This window comes from Felis catus, chromosome B2 (genome assembly GCF_018350175.1).
Source record: "Felis catus isolate Fca126 chromosome B2, F.catus_Fca126_mat1.0, whole genome shotgun sequence".
Taxonomy (NCBI): Eukaryota; Metazoa; Chordata; class Mammalia; order Carnivora; family Felidae; genus Felis; species Felis catus.
In genome coordinates, this window is record NC_058372.1 from 5,383,865 (window position 1) to 5,409,683 (window position 25,819).

At 44.0% G+C, this 25,819-nt stretch overlaps 1 protein-coding gene across 4 annotated transcripts in view; it reads left to right on the forward strand.

The window, feature by feature from the left end:
* Positions 1–25,819, forward strand: part of DCDC2 (doublecortin domain containing 2) — a 165,929-nt gene that overhangs the window by 3,254 nt on the left and 136,856 nt on the right. For all 4 annotated transcript variants that reach the window (XM_045057058.1, XM_023253620.2, XM_045057060.1 and 1 more), the window contains exon 3: positions 2,516–2,570. In XM_045057058.1, coding sequence (XP_044912993.1) covers positions 2,516–2,570 — 55 coding nt within the window. The remainder of the gene's footprint in view (positions 1–2,515; positions 2,571–25,819) is intronic.

A 25,819-nucleotide genomic window follows, 5' to 3' on the forward strand; every position in this document is an offset into this window, starting at 1 on the left:
AAGAATATTCCATGGTATGGCTGTGCCACATTTTGTTTCTCCATTAATCAGGTGATAGATATTTGGGCTATTAGGAAATGATGCTGCCAGAAACAATCATGTGCAAGTTTCCACTTTTCTTGTTTATATACCTAGGAGTGGGATTCCTGGATTGTGTGGAAACTTTACATTTCATAGCTTTTAATATATTTTAATTGAAATTGAGCTTGGGCCTCAGGATAGCAAAAACTGTCTTCAGCATGAAGCGTGTGCTTGTGAATTCTGGTTTTAACTGTATAGAAATATTTCCCCAAATATCACTAGTGTCGTCAAATACCATTTTTCTTTTCCTAAATTTGCTTAAACTGAGTTCTGAGTGTTCTGCCTTTTCTTCTGCTGGACATTCTTTTTATGCGAGGTGAGGGATACATTTGGATTTCGTTTTCCCTTCTTGGAAAGCTCCTTAACTCCTTTAGCACCCTTTGTCTAACTTCATAGAAAAGAACTAAGTGAAACGATGTGCAAGACACTTAGATCTTGAGTCTCAAAATCAGACCTGAGACTGAGCTGATCATTAGCTGTGTATGCTTGAGCCACAGGACTCAGCTGGTGCCTCTTCCTGATGCGGACGAGGAGCGTAAACCGTTCCTACCTCCCAGGGTTGTTAGAAAAGCGAATGGTGCGGACGTCAATGTGCTTTGTGAACACCAAAATGTCGTAGAAAATGCAAACCATCTGTACGTCCAGTTCCTTCCATCACGTACTTTGTTGATTTTTCTTTTATTAAATAATTCCTGTAAAAAGCAATGTCATGGGAATGGAAGTATATTTCAGAATCTATTAACAGCTCAAAGTTGCAGACTCACTTTTGTAACTCCCTGTTTTTTTGGTTTACTTGGCCCTGCCCACTCAAAAGATTAAAAAGAGGTCCAGTTCCAAACCAAATAGAAAGGTCGCTTCAGAGTCATTATGTATAGGTAAGAGACCTGCATGGTTGTTTTTGCTTTTAGTTGACATACAAAAAAACTGAGTTTGTCATGACAGTTTCCGTTGCTTGTTTTCCATGCTGACGGATGAATAGTGGATTTATTTCAGTTAAAGGAGTAGTATCTATGGTTATCATGATTAGAAGCCAAGAAGATTTAAGTAATGAATATATTTGAAGCTTAGCAGTTGTAAGTTTACCTAACGGTTGAGGCAACTGGCAGAACAAAAGACAGGCCAGAAGATATTGAGGGTGATTTGTGTCATTTAGACCCTAAATGATGTTGGAGAATTTAGCATTGGTGGAAAAATAGTACTCAAATGAAAATGATCATCTTCCTTCTTGAATTTCTTTTACTCAGATTTTTCCTAATATTGTTGAAACCATAATTAAACTCGAGGTAGTTATTAAACTTTTATTGTATAGCACAGGATTGTAAAGGTAGTTATTTTCCCCAAAGTTTTCCTATGCGTTTTTGGAAGTTGACTCTGCTTCATTAATCTTGTGGATCCAGGATCGCTTTTCTTCACATGATAGTTAACATGTTTTGCTGTTATGTCAGAAAGCAGTCCCTCCCTGCCAATTTGCAAAAGAGCCATTTTATTGCTAAGCAAAGGGAGTTCTGCACTGTCCTATGTAAACATTATTCATGTAAGAAAAATGTAATTTCCAGTGGTATCGATTAACTGAAGCATCCTATCCCAAAATGGAAGCAAAATAATAAAACATAGCTGTAATTAATCCTAATATAAACTTTTTTTTGCAACTCAGCGATTACAGTAATTGAGGTATCTGTCTTTGTATTTATGGTTATAAATTAAATGCTAGATTTATACTTTTTTATACTGAAACATTTATTTAGCACCTGCTCTGTATGAATCACAGTAGGGACCAGATCACAGTGGTGGACTTAGGGCTTGACCAAGTATACAGTGTGTAGAATGATCACTAGTTAATATCTATAGCAAGTAGCAATGGAGTAATAGGGGTCTCCAGAGGTTAACTAGTCCAGCGATGTGCATTTTAGCCGAACCAATGCCTAAACCATCCCACATGGCTGAGCATTTCTGTATCATGAAGGTGCTTTCAAAGGGAAGAAGATTCCCCAGCCTTTCACAGATGGTCTAATGCCGTGCTATAGCAGTACTTTCTTTGTCTTGACCTAAAGGCTGTGTTTAATGGAACCATTAAGCACCATCACAGGCAAACCACTCTTTATGTCAAAATTGACATAAGAATTAGAAACACCACATATATAGTCAGGGGCCAAATATTGTTGGGGGAAAATGTCCCCCCTAAGAAGTATGTATTTCCAAGCCTTCAGTTTCATTGAAGTTGAGACCAGAGGACATATATCCGCTCTGGTTGTTGATACTGAAAGCAGTTTCTACCACCACAATTGCTTTTAATTAGTAGCCACTGATTTTTTGCTTTAGGCGTAAGTATTTCCTATGGCTTGCTTTGCTTTTTAATAATTTTTAGTAAGAAAATTATATAACTGACTCAAAAGCAATAAAAGAAACCCTTATTGTTTTTCTTTTTCTCCCCCAGTTACTTGGACATAGGAGAAACCAAGAAAAGACCTATGGAAGTTGTTAACACAGAGGTAACCTAAATCACATTTTGAAGGTTCAAGTTAATAACAGGTGCCATATTTCTGGGTCTTAGAATTTGGATGACGTTCTAATTGGTTATAGACAAAGGTGTAAATTTTTCAGATTTTGCTTATGTTCTAGCTAATGAATGACCACTAGAGTTTAGTATCTGTAGCAAATACAAAGTGCATTAGTGAATTGGTTCTGGGTGTAATTTTGTTTGAAGGATTCACGACCGTTCAAAGTAGGCTGCCTTGCTTGAAATTGGTGACCAAGGCTGAATTTCTGGGCTAGAATGTGAGATGTGTGAATTCTTTAAAAACGAGCATCTATTTGCTCTGGATTCTGGGTCTCCGATGAAGACGTTGTGCCTGGCAAAGTGCAACAGGTGTGCAATGAATCTTTCTAATATGCTTTTTAAAAAACGATTGTCCTTAATAAGGGAAGCATTCACCAGGATTCTCATTAACTTAACTTCTAATTGTTCTTGCACTTTGGAGCAGTGGCTGCTCTTTTCTCTTTAGCAAGGTCTGTGCCCCAGCCACACAGACCAGACTGATCTAGCAATGCACATCTTCCCTGTGAGAAACTCACCCCTTCCCTTCAGCCAGGAGACTGTATCTCTTTCATTCTGTTTCTTTTTTTTTTTTCAACGTTTATTTATTTTTGGGACAGAGAGAGACAGAGCATGAACGGGGGAGGGGCAGAGAGAGAGGGAGACACAGAATCGGAAACAGAGCCATCAGCCCAGAGCCTGACGCGGGGCTCGAACTCACGGACCGTAAGATCGTGACCTGGCTGAAGTCGGATGCTTAACCGACTGCGCCACCCAGGCGCCCCTCTTTCATTCTGTTTCTAACTGGTGACTCCCTCCGCTTCTTTCTTCTTGCTGCATGGACCCTGCTGTGCTAATAACCCACAAAGACTTCCAGAGGGGATAAAGAGGAAGAAGGAGCAGAAATTTGGGTTTGCAGAGGAGTTGGGAGAGGTGGCGAGAAACAGCGTGTCTGTGCTCGTGGACTACCCAAGTCCTCCCTTCCACTTGTTTCCCTGGGCCCTCTGCCCCACTTCTGTCCTCCCCCGCCCACCTTCCTGGTCTGGATGAGTATGTCTTCATCCACTGTACTATGCATTCCCAGCCTCATCTTCAACACAGAGACCTTCCTTCCCAAAGTCCACACCATGACCACCCTCAACACCTGCTTTGAGCAAGGGGAGTCCCTACTTTCATTGCCAGAAAGGGAGAGTTTTCTGTTCCTGGCCCCCCCCCACCAAAGGGAACCGTGAATGTACTTTCCTGTAAAGGTATCGCTTCAACAGTTGGTTCTACAGTGTTCTTACTGTTGTTTTGAGGTAACACGCAAGCTCTTGTGAGTTGTTCTGAGAGCCTATCACGTGTGTAGTTCCTACTGTGGGGAAGTACCTCTCTCTTTTCCATAGCCAATATACAGTCAAACTTTTAGAATTCAACAAGTGGGAAAGTTAGAGGATGATCTATGTTCAGAATTTGACAACAGACTATCAATAGACACTGGCCTTTCACAAAAATTGTAGATGCTGTTTTCTTGCTCTAAGGGGGTGATTCCATTCAACATTCGTGTCTTTGGAGAAAAGCTTGCACACTATGTTAAAGTCTATTGGTGACCCCTGTTCTTTGGAGGAAGATAGCCTGTCTTATTCCCAACCACAGGGAGGGGTTCACAGAATCCTTGAAGTCGGTCCAGAATATGAATACCTAGTACCGGAGGGTAGCGAACAGTTTCAAAGGGGAGACGTTTCAATGCTCATTCAAAGATGTCCCAGTATGAAGGGTGAGTCAAATTGCTTATCGGAATTGGGGGCATTTCCCTCAAGTCTGAGGTCATGTCATACTGTTAGAGTTGTCTGGGTTGGGTACGTAATAAAGGCCATGACACTAATGCACATGATTCAGTTATCACAATTGCTTAAAACATATTGGTTCTAGGAATTCCCGGTACGTGGTACTCTAGGAAGACCCTTGTAGTTCAGTTGGATGTGTAGCACTGTGTCCTAGCCACCGTGGTTCCATTTGCACACATGGCAGGAAGCCCAGGCAGCAGGCGCTGGGAGTTAGTGGCACTCCTTCCCTTCTCCCAGAGCGTCCTCACCCACGTCCATGATATGACCTGGGTGCTCTTTAGATAGTTCAGAATTCAGACACCATGGTATCCACTTGCTGACCGCAGGTCACGGTAACAAGAAGGTACAGGTCATCTTGACATTGGAAGTCCTTTTGTGGTTTCTGTCATTGCTTTTCTGTTCCACGAGGCTCATCTTTGAAGAGACACTGACAGGACAGCCAGGCCTGTTCTTGGTGGCCATATCACTGGGGCGGAGAGAGGCAGACCTCTAATGGACCTCTTCTGCTAACCCCGAAGAAGTCCATGGTCTTATTCAGCCAACACTTAGGGCAGCAGGAGGAAGTGGGGGTGAAACAGGAAGAAAGGGGAAGAAAAAGGAGGTAGGAATTAGAAAATGACAGGGTGGCTGTGTGGTGGTTTGCACCTGCTCCAAGGTGAGATAGCACTGTGGGCTCAGAACAGACTTCTAATGCCTCCCTACATGCAGGTCTTGTTTTTACTAATACCTGGGTAACGAAAGCTCCTGGACTCTGCTTGTACTCTTGCCCCCAGTCCTCAGCCACTGAGGACCTTGGTAGCGTATCTCTTATTTACATTCCCCATCTTCTCCTTGCTTCCTTCTCCCCTCCTCTCAGCCCAGGTACAGATCTCTTGTGATGTGTCCACGTTCCAAGTCAACTCACCAGTGTCTCTCTTTCCTCTGTCACCTAAGCAGAGGAGTCCTCTGTCCTCCAGTGCTAGAAGCCTCTGGTCTGCATCCGGGACACCTTTTGTCTCTTCCTTACCAGCCTGCACTGTGCTCTTGCCTTTTTGCTTTACCCAAATGAGCTTTTTCTTACTTTTCCAATAACTGCTTTGCTTTCACGGGACTGGATGCCGATACCGAGCAGCATGGTGGGCAGAGCGCTGGGGGGTGGGGTGGGGTGCAAAACTCAAGAAGACCTGCGTAACCCCTCACCCTGAGGAACAACAGTCTTACCGAAAAGACGGATATACAAACATCTCTAGTACCGCCTGATAAGCGATTTCATTTGTTAGGGATTCAGTCCTGTTCGTGTCGTGTGTTGAGCTGTTTAAGTGCTTTTGACTCCATCCTGTTGTGACAAAGCCATTCATGAGCCCTTCCAGTGGAAGCTTCCTTCTTTGACATAGTGTTGTAGATCGTTCCAGTCGTCCTGTGCTGTATTTCACCCATGTAGTGGCATCCTTTAGATTGTGACATTCTTAATGTCACGCTGTGTTACTGTGTGGGAGGCCTTGGTGTACGTTATATAGGAGGGGACTAGCAGACAAATGGCTACAGAACACAGGTGCTATGCTGGGGGCCGGTTGGGGGGGGTGTCCAGGCAGAAGTGAAGACTTCCCTGCTCTTTCTTTTGGGGGATTTGGGGTCCAGGGGAGAGGACTGGGGAGCAAACCCACCATTGTTACCCAGGGCCCGGGTGCTGGGCTAGAGGTTTGCTGGGAGGACTGTCGAGTTGCAGGTGCTAGGTTTAGGGTTATGGGTCAGGGTCGTTTCTTTTCCACCTGCTTCTCTTAAGGTTTTGAGAACGTCTCTTCCTACAACTTGATTAAGGGAGATTATTTAATGCTCCCGTCCGTGTAAGAGGCACAGCGTGTCTCCCACTGAAAGAGTGGAAGTCAACCGGGGATAGAAGAGAGCGGACCCACGGCAAGCCGGCCACAAAGTGAGCGCACGATGTGGCTTCTCCCACAGTTGTGCTGTGCGGCAGCCGTAAGATGCCAAAAGGACCCCTCTTTCAGTGATTCCCGCCCTTTTACCGCCGACCTTCCAGACCTGCTTTGCGGTGCCCGTATTTTCCTGGGGATCTCGAGTCGCTGAACCGCCTTCCCCTCATCACCACCCCCGCGTTATTCTCCGCTTCTCCTCATCTCACCTCCAGACCGCGATCCATCCAGAACTGAATCTGCTTCCCTGAGACACCTCCTCGGACTCTCAGCCTCCCTGCGCTTTCTCCAAGGGCCGCCCCTTGCTGCACCAAGTCAATGAATGCGGTTTTGTGGGACCGCAGGTGGGTTCCTGTTCTAGCTGCTTAGGCTCGGCTGTGTGTGTGTGTCAGAGCTGCGCGTTCGGTTGTGAGTCTCCGGGAGGTCTGCGGGTTCTGCGCCGAACCCGGCAGAAATGCGCCGGTAATGGTTGTAATTCCCTACAGTCCGCATACTCCTTATCAACAGTTAAGGGAGGCGTCTCGTGCCTCCTGCGTGCCTCCTGCGTGCCTCACTTCGCACGTGAGTGGGATGTTGCTAATGGCTAAAAGGTCTTACCAGCGACCATCTATTGCGATTTTGTTTCAGGGATAAAGTTAGTTGCAGGTAAACCTTTGTTTGTGTCCTAAGACACATTAATTTTCTCTGGAGTGTAATTTGGAGCCGTAGTAAATGAACGTTATTCAAGTAGCCAGGATTGATTGTGTGCCCGCTGTGTGCCAGGCGGTGTGCTGCTGACCCACCAGCCAAGCCGCAGGGCCCCTGTCCTCATGGACTGGACGCTCTTTAGCTTCTCTTGCTTGCTGTGGTTGACTTTAACTCCGTAGACAGTGATCTTTGTTGAAGAACTTGTACATTTCCCTGGTTGGTGGGGGGGCGGGGGGGTCCCTTGTTTGGTGGGCTAAACAGTTTTTGCACTGAATATCAGACTTCCTTGTCCTTTTTTTTTTTTTTAACTTTTTGAATGTTTTTAAATTTATTTTTGAGAGACAGAGAAAGAGATGAGTGGGGGAGGGGCAGAGAGAGAGGGAGACACAGAATCCGAAGGAAGCAGGCTCCAGGCTCTGAGCGGTCAGCACAGAGCCAGACACAGGGCTCGAACCCCCGAACCGTGAGATCATGACTTGAGCCGAACTGAACCACCCAGGGGTAACCGACTGAACCACCCAGGCATCCCCAAACTTCCTCATTCTTAAAGGTACCTTGGTCTCATGTTCCAGTTCAGGCTCTGGTCTTTGACCTTCCTTGTTGGCTTCCTCTGTGGGAGTCTCCCTCTGTGGGCTCTTCTCAACCCCCAGTGAAAGTTTCTATCGATGCCTAATACAGAAGAACTTGGAGTTTTATTTTATTTTCTTGAATACTGTTCATGTGTGTTCTCAGAGTCCTCAGAAAAGATCATTTTTACCCCCTTCCTCACATTTATATTTAAAAAAAAATCAAGGATCGGTTTGGTTTTCTTCTTCTTTTATCTGTTCTTTCTCATCTGCTAGTGGAGGTGCCAGGACATGTGCAGTGACAGGCAGAGGTCACGCTCGCCTCATTCTATATGATCTATCCAGGAATGAGTGTGCCGTCTGTAGTTCTGAGAGGTGGAGCCTTAAAAAGAAATCTGGAGATTCAAATCTGAGAGAAGATCCCAGTGAATGCCTTTCCAGAGAGATGGGAGCCTCCTTGTTGGATAAGCCGTCAGGTTGAATCCTCCTGAGTATGTGTCCCTCATCTTTAGACTGTTCAATTATGCAGAATTTGAGTAAACCTTGTGTCTTCCTAGTGGGGAGGAACCCTTGCAGGAGCACCTTGGAGAGGAGGAGAAGTAGGGAGAGAGTTTTCTGGAACATCAAAGCTTTAGCTCCTCTGACAAGTTTGTGATAATGGGGGTTGTCTGCCCTTCAGGTCAGCTACTCTGGTGCACGTCTTTAAGGTTTTGAATATAACCTTTAAAACTTCATATCTCAGCTTAATCATTAATGCATACTCTCTAATGAAACATACTATGAAATTTGCTACTTAAAGGCTCTTGGTTGGAAATGGGATTCTAGACATTAAATTGGGTGTAATTATTAACCATACTGTGGGGAAGGCATGGGGCTCTGTGGTTTAACTCACTAATCGTTAGCCTGGGAATTCTGGGTTCAAAGGGGGAATGACTAAATAGTTAAAGTCCTAAATATTTCTTTAACTTAGGGAAAGATTTCCAGATTATGGTAGACAGGTTTGCTGATTTAATGAGGAATCAAAGAAGATAAAGCCCACTTCAGTGAGTTCTTTCCACAGTAATTGAAGCCCCTCCCCGGTCTTTTATTTCCCCCCTTCCCCCACTTCTCTGAGGCAACTGCTAAGTAAGAGGCATTTTTTTCCAAGGATAGCTAGTTCCCATCATGGTCATGGTGACTCTGACCTTGCCAAGGCTCTATGAAGACACAGTTTTCTATTAAAGCACAACTGGCTATATTTCATTTTTCTTTCACACTTTCTTGTGTTACCTTTTTCTCAGTATTGAGCTGTGTGTGTTTGAACAAGAGAGACATGTGTTTATGTCAATCTGGAAAATATTGGTCTAATGAAAACTGTCTGTTAATAACCCTAATCAGCTCTGATCAAAAGCTGAAAGGTTGGTCTATTAGTTGGTTAGTTGGTCTATTAGCATGAATCATGACATTTATTCCAAGTATTTTGTATTCTGTCTATGTGGTACTTAATTTTTTTTAAGTTTATGTATTTATTTTGAGAGGGGGAGAGAGAGAAAGAGAGAGAGAATGCTCATGCAGTTGGGGGAGGGGCAGAGAGAGGGGGAGAGAGAACCCCAAGCAGGCTCCTCACTGTCAGCACAGAGCCCGGCGTGGGGCTCCATCCCATGAACCCTGAGATCATGACCTGAGCTGAAACTAAGAGTCGACGCTTAACTGACTACCCAGGCACCCCTTCTTCAGCTGGCATTTAGACATGATTTTAGGAAATTGAATGTGAAAGCATAAGACATGTGAATTAGAACATGTATCATTTTAAAATTTCTAGTAATAAGCTATTGTAAGCAAGCACAAGAATATAATGAACATTTACAAAATAATTATCAACCTTTTGAGAGGAAAACAGAAAAAGTATCTCATAAAATAAATTCCTAACCAAGTGTGTATGTTTAAAAATACCATTTGGATGAGGTATCAAACTATTCTCAGTAAGACATTTCATGTAAGTCCCCACTAAACAGCAAAACCTATTGAACAGAGAAAAACTTCTTGTTCTTGACACCGCATGGGACTCAGACACACACAGGATGAGATTTTCAAGTTCTGTCGAAGCGTGCCAAGCTTTCAGTTGTACACTTACCAAGAGGAGCTTTTGGAGTTGTCTGGAAAGGTCAAAGGGACTATTCAGGATGAAAGCATGATGATTTCCATAAGGCAGGAATCATAGGGAAATGATGACCAAATAAATAGCCAAAGATAGCCAAGGTAGACAAATGAATCATGCCCAGCCATTTATTGATTACTGCTCATGTGCGATTTCACATTCTCTCAAGACTATTTGTCAAGAGCCAGGCAGTGGGCTAGACTCCAGCCATATGGACATAAAAAGACGTTTGCCAGGTGCCAATCATAAAGTACAACAAGGTAATGTTGTAGGAAGACTCTAGAAAGTGTCTGAAGAGCTAAGCTACACCAGAAAGAATAAAAAAATTGAAACAATACCAGAGGTTGTTACTCCGAGGGGATAAAATGATTTACTCAGACCTAGTCAATAATTGGCTTCGGTACCTACAAAGAATATGGTGACTAGCTCTTCTCCATCACAGCTGGTTACCAAAAAGGGAGAGCCAAAATTATAACGTGAGGGTTGAAGAGTTTGGGTCAGATTGATTGCAAGAAAACTTAAAAAAAAACCCAACAAACCACAACATTGGTGAAGACTACTAACCACTTATTGAAAGTCCTGTCTCCTTTCTGTCCATTTCTAATTATGAACCCAGTTCTTCCCACTTGCATATTTCAGTTGCATAACCAAGATGGCGGAGCTGGATTGAGGTTGACTTGAGTTTCAAAATGCCCTTGAATCCAGGGCTTCGTGGGAGGCTTCCTGGGAAGCCTGGGAAGACCAGGTGCTTGGGCTGTCACACCCCCTCCACGGAGCAGGCAGTATGTGGGAGAGAGCTGCGCGAGTGACTGGCAGCGACCTATGCTGGTGCCGTGTGCCAGGATCTCTCATTTCAGGGAGTTCTTCGTTGTAAATAAGCATGCAGTGCTGTGATGGCACTGGCACTTCCAGTCAGAATTTTTGAAAAAAGCAACAAAATTTGAAGCAACATCGTGAAAGTAAAGGTTTTGGAGAATATTCCTGATTTGGAGTGTGGCTTTTGTATTTAGAACTGAAGGTAGCCTAACATCCTCGACCAATGCAGCAACCATCCAGATCGATGTTTCAGATTTTTTCCACTCACTATACAGATCGATGTTTCAGATTTTTCCCACACACTATTTAAGTCCCTAAAAGAAAAGCCAAGAGGGTGATACGTTAGAAGAATAATAGAAGTGAAATCCAGAGTAATCGGTACTAAGAAACAGGCATGTAACATCATCTGTGATCATAACATTGATTTTTGGTTATGATATTGAAGCTTCATCGGTGTAGGTCTAATTTAAAATTTTATTTCGCTTTAATTTAGAACAAATTTTCTGTGTTTACTGTTCCCATTTTACTTTTATATGCGCTACTTGTAAAAACTTTGTTTCAAAGATCCAGAGTTGTGTAGAGTAGCAATAAATCCTTGGACTTTTGCTGGTGGAATAGAATGGGAAGAATGCCATGCTAGTGAAGCTAGGGGTTTGTGCTTGGACCCATGGGTCTTTTGGTTCTGCTAAGTCCCTGGCCCCAGACTGAACCTGAAGCATCACCCTGCCTTCTCGAGTGCAGTGCTGGTTAAGACGCGGGTGAGAACCTACATGTAACGTGGCTTACCTGTATCGCGGTACTGAAAAAACAACTTTTAAGGTCTCTGTCTAGTAGGTAGGTAACAGGCTAATATGCTAGTCTTATCCTTTTATACAAAGGAACAGATTTCAGTGTACTTCACAATGAGTGGATAGAAGTGTTTTGTTTTGTTTTTTTTTTTTGTTAAAGATAGGGCTGTTTATTTGCATTTGGTTGATTTCAGCAGGAAGTATGCAAGTGTCTGGCTTAGTCAACAATGAAAATTCCCGTTTATCATTGTGAAAGACTCCTTTATAAGCAGCCAGCCACATCAAGCTCAGATGTCATCCCATGATTACATAGTTTGGATGTTTGGTTTGTTGGAACAAGGTTTATTTCAGCCCACCTGCTAGCTGGGGGCAAAGCTCTCAGTGGTAAGGGATGGTGGGAGAGTGAAAACTAAATTACTTGGTATATTTGCAGTGTCTAATGTTTAACCCAGAGCATTCTGTCCAGGAAATTTCTTATGGCAGTCTATGCCGCTTTGTATTTTTTTTCTCACCTTGTAGCAGTAAGTATTATTGAGTTTCAGAGATTTATGGACTTCCATGGCCATCTTTTTCAGATTTATTTTTTAACATTTATTTATTTTTGAGAGAAGAGAGAGACCGAGCATGAGCAGGGAAGGGGCAGAGAGCGAGGGAGACACAGAATCGGAAGCAGGCTCCAGGCTCCTAGCTGTCAGCACAGAGCCCGACGTGGGGCCTGAACCCACAAAGTGTGAGATCATGACCTGAGCTGAAATCGGATGCTGAACCGACTGGGCCACCCCGGGGGGCCCCTCCAATTATGCGTCCTAATGTAACTCTGCTGCTGACTTTTAGAAATTTCTGTGAAACAAGTCACCTGATAATCACCCAACTTGTACTTTGTAGAGTGTATGTTAATTGGTAAAAACTCCATATTCACAACCTGTTTTTCTAGAAACAGATAACTCAATTTCCAGTGCTACAAGTTTTGCATTAGCTAGTATGGGCTCTCCCACAGCTGCTTTTAAAAACTGGATTAAAAGAGTGATTGTAAATATCAATTTAAAATTATATGTTTATTATCTGTATTACTGTTTCTATATATATATATATATATGTATATATATAGATATATATGTATATATATGTATATGTATATGTATATATATACATATACATGTATATATATGTATGTATATGTATGTATATGTGTATATATATGTATGTATATGTATGCATATGTATATATGTATGTATGTACGTATTACTATAAAAAGAGATTCTTTTTTAAAAAAATTTATTTTCAAGTAATCCCTACACTGGACATGGGGCTGGAACTCACAACCCCCGAGATCAAGAGTCCTCATACTCCTCTGACTGAGCTGGCTAGGCTCAGCACCTGCCTCCCGAAGAGGGATTCCTTTAGTATGGCTTTTGGAGCTGGATATCGTGTTTCTCATGAATGCTCAATTGGCTGATACTTAATTTACTCAAAGAGTATGTGGAAATTGAATTAAATTACCTTTCTGCTGGCTGGTGCTTCTCCTGGTCAGGTTGCTGTTCCCTTGTGCTATTCCTGTGTCAATTATTTTATCAATAGTATTGATTAACTCTGGCTCTTCTCACCTATTGGTCTATGTAAATGGGTGTACATAGTTATGTATATAGTGAAGAGAAGGCGATGTCATTTGTCACTGGAAACTTTCAGCATTTTTACTCATGACTGTAGTTTGTTTTCTTTCTTTTTTTAAATTAAAGCTTGTTTACTTATTTTGAGACAGAGGAGGGGCAGAGGGGGGGGAGAGAGAGAGAATCCCAGGCAGGCTCCACGCTCGGCACAGAGTCTGATGCGGGGCTCGATCCCACAAGCCTGGGAGCATGACCTGAGCCAAAACAAGAGTCGGATGCTCAACCATTGAGCCACCCAGGTGACCCTGTAATTTATTTCTAAACTCTCCTTCCCTCCCCACTTCTCTAATTCACTCGTTTCCATATAACCATGTTCAGATTGTGGTTCCCCCTCTGGGAATTCTCTTTGCTCTGCCTTCTGGTACAAAGGTAGTGGAATCGTGGGCGTCAAATTTGGTATCAACAGCACATGCCCAGTGCTTCTCATAAATGCATTCATTCATAGAAAGACCGTTTGGGCTCGATGTGTGCATTTTAACCTGTGGCAGTGTCGGTTTCACTTGTGTGTCCCAGACACCGTGAGACGACTCTGAGTATACAGGTGGAATTAGGAATGCTAATGGCGGTCTTTGTGCGCTCCACCAAAGCCGTTCTGCAGAATTAAAGCAGATAGCTTGGGGTAGGGCAGTCTGGAGATGAAGTGCTCTGTGTCTGAGCCATTATTTTAGGCCATCTTTCATGTAGGAGGGTTTGGAGCTTAAGGGAATGACACGAATCACAAGTTTATGGCTCTTTTTGGTAGTAAAAAATTAATACCACAATTTTTTTTCATAAAAAAAAAGTTTTGAGCACCAGGCATCATGCTAATTGGATTTACAGCAGCAAGGAAGCCAGGCAAGGGCACGGCCTTCATGAAGTTCACTGTTTAGTGGAGGCAGACAAGCCGTATAACGAAGCCTGTGGCACAGGTGGTACGGGGGCCTGGAGGGGCAGCTCCCAGAGCCGGGGCAATCCTGGAAAGCCTCCTGGAAGAAATGGCGTGTAAGTTGAGCCCCAAAGGGATGAGGGGGTGTCAGGCAGGCCAGCAGGGGAGGAAGAGGTCCCTGCACACGCAACAGCGTGGGTGAGCATCTGCAGATGAGACAACATAGGGCATTGTTCACAAACTCACACAAACTGTGTTTGGCTGAAGAATGGGAAGGTGCCCGGGTGGAGATGTGTGACAGACCAGAGGACCCAGCCATAAAGGGATTTTAAAGGTGGGGCGCCTGGGTGGTTCAGTTGCTGAAGCAACTGACTCTTGATTTTGGCTCAGGTCATGATCTCATGGTTCGTGGGTTTGTAGCACAGAGCCTGCTTGGGATTCTGGCTCTCTCTCTCTCTCTCTCTCCCTGCCCCTCCCCTGCTTATGTTCTCTCTCTGTCTCAAAAATAAATAAATGTTAAAAAAATTTTTAAGAAATTTATTTATTTATTTATTTTATTTAAAAATTTTTTTTTAATGTTTTATTTTTGAGACAGAGACAGAGGATGGATGGGGGAGGGTCAGAGAGAGAGACACACAGAGACTCCGAAGCAGGCTCCAGGCTCTGAGCTGTCAGCACAGAGCTCGATGTGGGGCTTGAACTCACAGACTGTGAGGTCATGACCTGAGCCGAAGTCGGAAGCTCAACCGACTGAGCCACCCAGGCTCCCCAGTATTTATTTTATTTAAAAAAAATTTTTTTTAATGTTTACTTTCGAGAGGGAGAGAAAGAGAGATAGAACATGAGTGGGGGAGGAGCAGAGAGAGAGAGAGAGAGGGAGACACAGAATCTGAAGCAGGCTCCAGACTCTGACAGTGAGATCATGACCTGAGCCCAAGTCAGATGCTTAACCGACTGAGCCATCCAGGCACCCCAAGAAAAGGTTTTTTTGAAGGAGTTTTGACTTTCTCCTAAAACCGTTGGAAGTTCCAGAAAGGGTTCAGCAGGGAGCTGGCATGGTGACTTTCACTGTCACAGCAAGGCTGGAGCCCAGAGACCACTTAGTGGGGAGGAACGTGGGGCTCACGGGGCGCGAGGCTGAGGGGATGGTGGAGGGACCAGACTTGAGAGGCAGGGCCTAGTGGCTGGTTGGGTGTGGGAATAACGAGGGGAGATCAGTGGGGTGGCTGTGGGATTTCTGGCCCCGGCAGCGGGATAGATGGTTCTATCATCACTGGGCCGATAGAGTCCCCTTTGTGGCGACAGGGAGAACGCTTTGTTTGTTGTTTGATAACCGTGACTGTCAGAAGTATTTGAAGTCTTAACTGTTTGGATATCAAGCCAACCCAAGTGTTGGAAGTTTAATAAAACCAGAGACCCACACTGGGCAGGGAGCGGGGGGGGGGGGGGGGGGGGGGGGGGGGGGGGGGGGAGGGAGTGGAGAGAGAGAGAGAGAGAGAGAGAGAGAGAATTTAATCCTTATGCAGTAGGGTTGTCAGTATTTCCATTTTGCAGAGGAAGACACTGGTGACCAAGACCTGGGCCTGCAGAGCTCACGGTGACGGGGCACGAACTGTGCCCCCTGTTGGTTTTGAAGGGGCATCGAGAGGGTGAAGGGCCTTATTTATTTTTTATACTTTGATTTACCGATGATAGGAAAGAGAAGACACACAAAGAAGCCTCAAGTTTGGAAGTGAATCCAGAAGAGGGGCACAATTTCCTTTTAATATCCTTAATATCCTTTTTTCAAAAAAATGTTTATTTATTTTGGGAGGGGAGGAGGGGCAGAGGGAGAGAGACAGAGCATGGGCAGGGGAGGGGCAGAGAGAGAGGGAGACACAGAATCCGAAGCAGGCTTCAGGCTCTGAGCTGTCAGCACAGAGCCCGACGCGGGGCTCAAACTCACAGACCGTGAGATCGTGACCTGAGCCGAAATAAAGCCACCCAGGCACCCCTTTATCTTTAATATTCCTTAACCAGTTACCATTAGTCACAAAACCTAGAATTATTTTAGGTATATTCTCAATTGACTTTTTCTTTTTTTTTTGACCTTTGCTAATATTCCCTATAGGACAGGATATTTATGCTGAATGTTTCCAATACAGCCCTCGAAGTGGCTTTGGCATGTGTACTAACAGCTCCCACAGGAAGTCTAAGAGACTTTCACATGGAAATTTACTACAGGGTGTGAAGAGGTAGAGGAGGAGACATTGAACCAAGAACCATGCGTGAATTTTTAATTGTCATCACGTTTACTGTCAGAGGGCCATTTGGTTTCTTTAGCCGTTTCTGACCAGATGTTTTGAGTGACAGCTGCCAGGTAACCAGGCAGACAGAGTGACCTTCAGGATCCGAGGAAGGGAGTAGGGAGGGCATCACGTGCGGGACACAAATTGCATTTGCCTTGCCCAAGGTCTCAAAGTGTAACGCACTTGATCTCTGTGGGCCTCACATTCTTCATCTGCAACGTGGAAATTATCGTACCTTCTCCTAAGAAGGTCAGTAAAGGCCCTGTGAGTTGAGTAGCTGGTAAGCGGAATAAGAAATCACATTGGCTGTGTCTACAGGCTGTGGCCAGAAGGGGACAACGTAAACGCGAACGCTCTGTCAACTACAAACCCTGTATGCGTGCAGCGTGCTATTTCTCGCTCCTTCTGACGGTGGTGACCACAGAGTAAGGGCTTGACAAGTGGTAGGTGAAAAAGGAAATACATCAGCACATAAAATAACACACGGTTAACTTCTTTGTGCGACTGAATCTTGGAATTGTTCTTCAACGTCAAAACTTAGTCATGGAAAACAATGATGTAGTTTGCTTATGGGTCCTGTGTGTTGGGAACTCAGGGAGGGAGGGCACTGCAGAGATACTTTTCTTGGCCTCACGATGTCCGAGAGGCTGAAGACTGGCTGAGTCCAGGCTGAAGACTGGACCCTTGCACCCTGGAGTCCTTTGAAGGCTTGTTCAGGCACATGAGTGGCGGCTGCTGTTGGTCATCTGCTGGGCGTTCATTCCCCCCTCACCTGCCCGGTCTCGTGCGGTCTCTCCGTGTGGGCAAGACAGAGCATCTTCACGGTATGGTGGTGGGGTTCCAGGGGCAAGTGTGGAGAGAGCGGGAGGGAGGCAGTGAGGTGGGGAGACAGAAGAAAAAGAAGGAGGAGAAGAGGAAGGAGAAGGTGATGATGACGATGAAGATGATGGAGAAGAAAGCGATAAAGATGATGAAGAGGAGGAAGACGAAGATGATGAAGGAAGAGGAGGAGGCGATGGCCACAGTGAACAGGAAGAAGAAGGTGATGATGAAGATGAACAAGAAGATGAGGGAGAGGAGGACAGAGAGAGGACAGAGAGAGAAGGGGGAGAGAGGGAAAGAGGGAGAGAAGAGAGAAAGGGAGAGAGGGAGAGAGAAGAAGAGGTGGAGGAGGAAGGGACAGAGAGAGAAAGGACAGAGAAGGAGAGAGAGGGAAAGGGAGGGGGAGAGAGAGATGGGGAGGAGAGGGAGAGAGAAGAGAAGGAACAGGTGGAGGAGGAGGGGACAGGGAGAGATGACAGAGAAGGGGGGAGAGAGGGAAAGAGGGAGAGGAAGAGAGACAGATGGGGAGGAGAAGGAGAGAAAGAGAGAAAGGGAGAGAGAAGAAAAGGAAGAGGTGGAGGAGGAGGGGACAGGGAGAGCGGGAGAAAGACTCAGAGTCACTTCCATTACATTCTTATCTTCCAGTTGGTCCAAGGCCCTGTCTGGGATTTCCGGGAGGGGAAATAGACTTTATCTCTTGGTGGAGAGTGGCAAGATTCTAGCAAAAGAAGTGGGCCAGATAAATTTTTGTGGCCATTTTTGGAAAAGATAGTCTGCCACACTGAAAATTTCTTTTGCTTACAACATTTAGGTATGATTAATGGCCTACCTTCAGGGGTCAATAGATTTGGTGATAACTTTGTGAATTAGCCCACAGGCTCTCCTCTCTCTCTCTCTCTCTCTCTTTTAGCATACTGAAGAATTGATTTTTTCACTTAATTGCTTCCAGAACTAGTTATACTATATGTATGGTTTATTCCATTCCATAAACACGTTCTCATTGTTGGTTTTCTGGTTCCCAAAGAAGCGCCACACTGTCCTGGGAACTTTTTCCTGTAGAGTATTGCCAGTACAGGGCAGAGAACATGAAGGAACCATTTAATTTGATCTCCCGAAATACAATTTGTCACTACAACTGAGTAGAAACATATTATTAACATGTACAATTTAATCTGCTAAATTTGAACATTCATCCAAAAGAGGGACTTCATGTGATTATGGCAAAAATATTTGAAAGCATTTAGATAATTCTCAATATATCTAAATATTTTTATCCTGTCCAAATAGATGTATTTACATCTAAGAAATAGAGAAATGTTGGGGTGCCTGGATGGCTCAGTCGGTTAAGTGTACGACTCTTGATTGCGGCTCAGGTCACGATCTCAAGGTTCATGGGTTTGAACCCTGCGTCGGTCTCTGTGCTGATGGTGTGGAGCCTGCTTGGGATTCTCTCTCTCTCTCTCTCTCTCTCTCTCTCTCTCTCTCTCTCTCTCTCCCCCCCTCCCTCCCTCCCTCCCTCCCTCCCCCTCCCTCCCTCTTTCTCTGCCCCTCTCCTGTATGTTCTCTATGTCAGATAAATAAATAAACATTAAAAAAAGAGAAAGAATAATTCTAAACATAATTATTTAATAATTTTTTTGCTTAATTAATTTTTTATCAGACCACATTTACTTTTTTTCCAAGTATTTTTTTTCTCTCCTTTGTTCATATGTATTCAGCATTTTGGATATCTCCATCCAAATTTATCTTAATCTCTTCCAACTTTTCTTCATTTTCTCCCTTACTTTATTCATTGATCTTTAAGCTGTTTGCATGTTTCTCTTCTAACCTTTACTGTGCTTATTAAACATGATTTAAAAAAACACAAAAACTTAAGGCACCTTCTCACTTCATCTCTTTGCAGTGTGTCCTGTGCCTTGTTTTTAAAGTTAAAAATATCTATATGCCATGATGTCTTGATTAAATGCAATTCTTTTGGCCAAGTACAAGCATTGTTGACTCCCCTCCCCCCCAGCTGAGTTTTATTTCTTTTTTTTTTTTTTTTAATTTTTTTTTTCAACGTTTATTTATTTTTGGGACAGAGAGAGACAGAGCATGAATGGGGGAAGGGCAGAGAGAGAGGGAGACACAGAATCGGAAACAGGCTCCAGGCTCTGAGCCATCAGCCCAGAGCCCGACGCGGGGCTCGAACTCACAGACCGCAAGATCGTGACCTGGCTGAAGTCGGACGCTTAACCGACTGCGCCACCCAGGCGCCCCAAGTTTTATTTCTTAATAACAGTTTTATTTACATGTTAATTTTGGCCAAAAGTACTCCATGTCATTCCAGCAAGTGGTCTTTGAAGTTGACATGAGTTAATGATTAGAATAGAAAAAGAAGTGAAACACCATGAGTAAAAATTTTAGGTAACATAAAAACAAATTACAATTGGCCAAAATGAATGAATGAAATCACTTGAATGAATGAATGAGTGAATGGCGATTAGGTAACCCTTGATAATCCCATGCTGACCCGACGGTCCTCTGTATGTCCCTAAATCTGCACCCATGTTCAGAAAATTGTCATGATATCCAATAAAAAGTGTTGGATTTAAAATATTACCAATTTATATATGCTCAGTCGTCCATCCTGATTAAAGGCAATAGTTATCTGTTGATGCATATGGCAGGTTTTGGAGTCTTAAAAAGCACGTCCAGAAGTTATATTCAGCCCAGGGTTGTTTGGTTGTCGGTAACCTGGAAACCTAATTGCAACAACAAGCCAGCCAAACACAGCTATTCTGAGTGCTGAAAGCAATACCGGGAGGGATCAGCCAGGAATTGACTCCCCTGTCCTCGCAAACAAAACCGGCTTCTAGCTTATGATTCTTGCTAATTGGGGTACAGTAATTCTGAAGCATGTGTAGTGGAACTTCTTTTAAAAAAAATAATGAATTCCACTGTCCCTGGTAATATGTTTGCTGAAGACTTGATCAGGGACTGAGACTGGTTGAAGTGTCCTTTTTCATTGGAAGGTTAATGCAGCTGTTTTTTCTCCATATCCAGGAGAAGCGGGTGAGACTTTGCTTTCTTTAATAAATGAGCTTTTTTCCCCCCCTTCGGTATTTCAGATTAGGTGAGCACTACAATTAAATGGAAAGGAACACAGCGTGGAAATTTGAGTACAAGGAACCCCTCTCCATTTTATTCATTCACGTCTTCAATTTGGCGTTATGAATACAGACGCTGGTGGACAACAGATTAGTGTGGGGAAGATTCAGTATTTCACCTGGGGCTGATTTTGTGTCGTGGCTTTGGTGCCTTGCATTATTTGTCCTGAATGTAATTAAAGCGCCAACTGAGCTGGACCGCTGGTAAAAACCTAGGTCAAGCATGGGAATAGATTGCTTCCAACCTGGGGGCCGCTGGAAGGACTCCCTCCTTCATCTCGCGTTCTGTTTGGGAGTTAGGCGGCTGCTGCAGAGTGCTGCCTGAGCTGCCTCCTCCATCCAGCATCTCCGTGGTTCCAAGTCGCCACCTTTTTCGTTTTGTGATTGCAGGGCAAAGATGAGGAGTGGAAGGGAAGCAGAAATGCAGTGGTCATTGTGTCCAACGAGTGTTTCCACAAACCTAAGTTGATAAAAGGTTTCACTGATTTTTTCTTAATATGATGCTTTATGCTCAGGAGAATAAAGTTGGTAAAGACTTTCCAAGAAATCTATCTTTGGGTGAAGGGAATAAGGATTCTTCGAGCTTTCTCAAAGGAGAAAAGGAGAACAAGCTTTCTCCTTCAGTTACGTCATTTTTTAATTTTGCACGTCTCCCGGCTTACTCCCCATCTACGTACGTTCTGGGTAACAAAGCATATCTACCCTGAATTATGTCTCCAGGCCTTAATTTGTATGCTTCCATCAGTAAGGGAATGGCCGTGTGTTTTTTTGTTTTTTTTTTTTGTTTTTTTAAAAATTTTTTTTTAACATTTATTTATTTTTGAGACAGAGAGAGACAGAGCATGAACGGGGCAGGGTCAGAGAGAGAGAGGGAGACACAGAATCTGAAACAGGCTCCAGGCTCTGAGCCGTTAGCACAGAGCCTGACGCGGGGCTCGAACTCACGAACCGCGAGATCATGACCTGAGCCGAAGTCAGACGCCTAACCGACTGAGCCACCCAGGCGCCAAGGCCGTGTGTTTTTATGTGAATGTCTCAGGTTAGCATTGTTTATCCTGGAGAGATGGCATGGAGGAAAGAACGTGAATTTTGGAACCAGACAGGCCTGGGTTTTAATCCCAATTGTAGGCTCTAAAGTAGTTTCCTCATTGGAAACTGGACAAAAGTTTTATCTGTCTTGGCGCTCAGTTATTAAGAAACATTAAGTGGACATCTGCCATGTGCTAGCTGCTGAACTGGGTGAAAAATGAAAAATATGTGGTCCCTATTGTCCAGGGATTATCCTTTTTTAAGCAAGAATAATAGACATGCGTACAAGTGACAGTCCTACCTGTGGTAAGTGCATCACAGGTAAGCCAAAGTTGATGAGTGTTCCGAGGGGAATGTGATTAAGATTGTATAGCAAGGGGATCAGAGAGAGGACACTTTGGACAGGGGCTTGGTCTTAAAAAATTAGTAGTAGTTCAGTAGACATACTGAGGATGAGATAAGAATCCAGGAGCAAGGACGCAGAATCATGGCTGCCACGGTCACTTGTTTGTTCAACAGACCTTTGGGGTATTCTAGGGTATTCTAGATCAAGGGTATTCTATTCCCTTGATAGAAATGACCCCTGGCTATAACCTGTCCTCAGAGCAGTGATTCACGATTCCTGGGACGTTCAGACTCTGTAAACTCCCCCTGTGCCCAGAGATGTTCAGATAGAAGTTGTGGCCTCAGTTCGTCGAATTTGCAAGCATTGCATATTTATTTGCATGTCCAGAGCACAGCCAGTTTTGTATCCCTTATGGTGTGCTTTACAGGAATCTAAGCCCTCCCTTACCTGGAGATCAGCTAACTGCAAAGGTAAATCTACACAGGGGAATCCACTTTAAAATCCTCAGTTGCCGACAACTCCGTGCCAATAGGCAGGGGATTTAGAATTACCCTGTGACCCGAGCAGGAGAGCTTCTGTATATACAGAGAAAGTATTCCTCTGTGGTTCTTGAACAAATCCCGTGTACTAGACATCTTTTGACACACGCACACCATTTTTGTTCATCGTCAGGGAATTTATCCTTTGATCAGAAAAGTAGTCTACATCATCTTCCTTGAAAGGGAAGAACATTCATCTAGATCTCATTTTCTTGTGCGTGGCATTTTAGCCATCTGTTGGAGAGCAACCGATGGTGGTCATTAACGTGTAAATCGAGGGGCACCTGGGTGGCTTAGTTGGTTAAGCATCTAAACTTCAGCTCGGGTCATGATCTCAAGGTTCATGAGTTCAAGCCCCACATCTGGCTCTCTGCTGTCAGCATGGAGCCCACTTCAGATCCTCTGTTCCCCTCTCCCTCTAGCCCTCCCCCTCTTATGTTTGTTGTCTCCATCTCTCTCAAAAATAAATAAATATAAAAAAATAAAGTGTAAATCGAGCTAGATACATATTAAGCGAGACTAATAAATTCAAGGGGAAAGACCCGTTAGCATAGAGACTAGGCTTTCAAAAATTCCGTATTTAAAGAATATTCATTTTGTTTACTAGAAACACCCCATTTCTTTATTACAAGTTTATAACATTAGAAGATGGATTACAAGTGGATTGCGGCGGTGGAAGCTAATTACATATATGTGAGATTCAGACCCATTACACGCTGAAGACTCTGAAGATGTTACCATGGACTGGTCTCGAGTTAGTGGGTCAATAAAGACAGCGTCAGTAGAAACGAAAACAAAATGCTTGTGTCACGTCAAAGGATCTCAGGATTAGTAGTCCAAGGTCCTGGCCTGGGTTGCCTCGTGTCCTCGGTTTCCTCAACTGTGAATTAGTGATGCGGTATAAACCTTACCTTTCCTAACCTGGGCTACACATCGTGCTCGGTTACTTGTGAGCTCTGCTAGTCCAGGAGGCCTGGCTGGCTTGTTTGTGGCCCGTGGACGGCTGTGTGGACGGCTCCGCAGGTGTTTGCTGCTGTGGCTGGCAGGGCACCAGGCACTGGATGCACCGGGTGTGATAGAGCATCCCTGGGCTCACGGCGTGAGGTCTGGGGAGACAGCAGTCAACAAACATTATAACCACAGTGCAGGATGCTGCGGGTTAAATGAGGCTGGAAGTGGGAGCTCTTCATACCTTCTTGTGGTTTGTTTTTGTTTTTCATTCTTAGTTTTTTTGATTATGGCCACTAGTGGGTATTGTTTTGCTTATCACATGCTAGATAAACTATGGCTTCTTTTCTATGTTTTCTTGAAAAAAAATTTTTTTAGGTTTATCTATTTTGAGAGACAGCATGAGCAGGGGAGAGGCAGAGTGGGGGTGGGTGGAGAGAATCCCAAGCAGTCTCTGTGCTGTGAGGGCAGAGCCTGATGCAGGGCTTGATCCCACCACCACAAGATCATGACCCAAGCCAAAACCAAGAGTCAGATGCTTCACCGGCTGAGCCACCCTGGCAGCCCACATCCACCAACTCTTAATAATCTTTGTGCAATTTTTTTTTTTTTATGGATCGTTCATAGTACCCTTTAAAATTTGGACTGATTTTCTACTATCATGGAAGCATTTGAGGGGATTTTCTTTTGGTGGTTGATATGTTCTAAAAAGGAAGACTTGTTTAAACATTAGCTTGAGCTGAAAAGGGAGATAGTAAATACATCGTAAATGCTGATTTTAATGAGTTTTAATTTTAAATGACTCTTGGATTAGCCAGTGTTTTGATTATCTGTGTCCCTTCTTTTTTCCATCAATAGAGAGAATTGGAGATTTTGTGTAGGTGTGCTTACTAACAAAATTGCAAATTATGTATAGGTACATATGCTTCTTCAATTCATTTGGTCAGAGCAGAAATTTTCTTTTCTTTTTTTCCTTCCTCCCTTTCTTCCTCCTTCCTTTCCCCTCCCTTCCTCCTCCTTTCCTTCCTTTCCCCTTCTTTCCTCCCTTTCTTCCTCCCTACCTTCATCCTTCCTTCCTTTTTCTTCCTTCTTCCTTGCTTCCTTTCTTCCCTTCCTTCCTTCTTCCCTCCCTCCCTCCCTTCCTTCCTTTATTTGGAATTTCCTGTGAAACCTGATCAATAATTTTAACTCTCATATGAGGTTCCCACATAGGATGGCATTACAGAAAAATTATACTGGTTTCTGGTCTGGGATTCAACAATGGGAGTGGGAGAAGGAGGCCAGAAATAATGGCAGGAAATATGTGGTAATAAGAATGGTGAGGTTGTGTGACTGAAAACAGCTTTTGGTCCTCTCACTTTTATTTAAAAATCAGAGACATGGTGAAATAAATGGGACTCATCTGACCCTTAAAGGTATGCATTTGTTTTTTGAAAACCTTGCTATTATGCTAAGGAATATACCCTATTGTGGTCTGAGAAAGTGATGACAGAGGAGAGAGACAGAAAAATGTTCTCCACTAATTTATTTTTATTTATTTTTTAAAAAAAAATTTTTTTTTCAACGTTTATTTATTTTTGGGACAGAGAGAGACACAGCATGAACAGGGGAGGGACAGAGAGAGAGGGAGACACAGAATCGGAAACAGGCTCCAGGCTCTGAGCCATCAGCCCAGAGCCCGACGCGGGGCTCGAACTCATGGACCGCGAGATCGTGACCTGGCTGAAGTCGGCCGCTTAACCGACTGCGCCACCCAGGCGCCCCAATTTATTTTTATTTTTAATTAATTTTTTAGAGAGAAAGAGAGAGGATCTCAAGCAGGCTCCACACTCAGCACAGAGCTCAGTGCGGAGGTTGATCCCATGACCCTAGGATCACGATCTGAGCAGAAATCAGTTGGACACTCAACTGACTGAGCCACCCAGGCGCCCCCACTAATTTATTTTTAAAACTAATAAAACTAATAAACTAATAAAACTAATAAAATTAATAAAACTTAATTTATAAAAATTTATAATTTATAATTTATAAAAAAAATTATTTATAAAAAATAATAAAGTTATTTAAAACTAATAAAACTAATAAAAATACATACCACCTGCTTGGGATTGTAGACGATTTTGTGGAACACATTTGTTGAAAACTCCCGGACAAGGACGCGGTGCTGATGTAACTGAAATCTTTAATTTGCTCTTTGTACAACAGCCTTGCAGAAATGGCCTCTGGTGTGACATGTGAGGGACAGTTAATTAGCTCTCAGCGTGGAGGGCACAATGTCCCCCTGTCTTCGCAGGTGGGTGGGAAGGTCCAAGTTAATTACCCTTCCAAGATGGCTAGTTGGTTAAGGCATCAAGACTTCCAGAGTTTCTCCAGAGGGTGCAATAGAAGCAGAGGACCCTACATGCCACACTGCTTTTCCTGTCCCCGGGAGGACCTCCTGAGCCGCCTGTTTGCAGTGATGCAAAAGCTGTTCCTGCAGTAATCAAAGATGGTGGCCTGCGAGAGCTGTTATCTGGAAAGAAAAGGGGGCGGTTTGGGAGGAAGTGGTGTTTGGTGGGGTGTTGGGTGTGGACCAGGCAGCTCTGGAGATGCTGGTTTGGGATTATCCCACGAGGTGAGGTTCACTCCAGGGACCCCCTGGTTCCTAGGCTTTCCCTGGGATCGGCGGCAGACTGGGAGTGAGAAGAACTTGGCCTCCCTCAGTTGTATTTGCTGTGAAACTCTTCTGTCTGTTGTCTTCTTTGATTCCGTCAAACATATTTTAGATGCCAAAGTGCCCAGGCTCTTCAATGAGCCACCTTCACCCAGGCAATCCAGATGG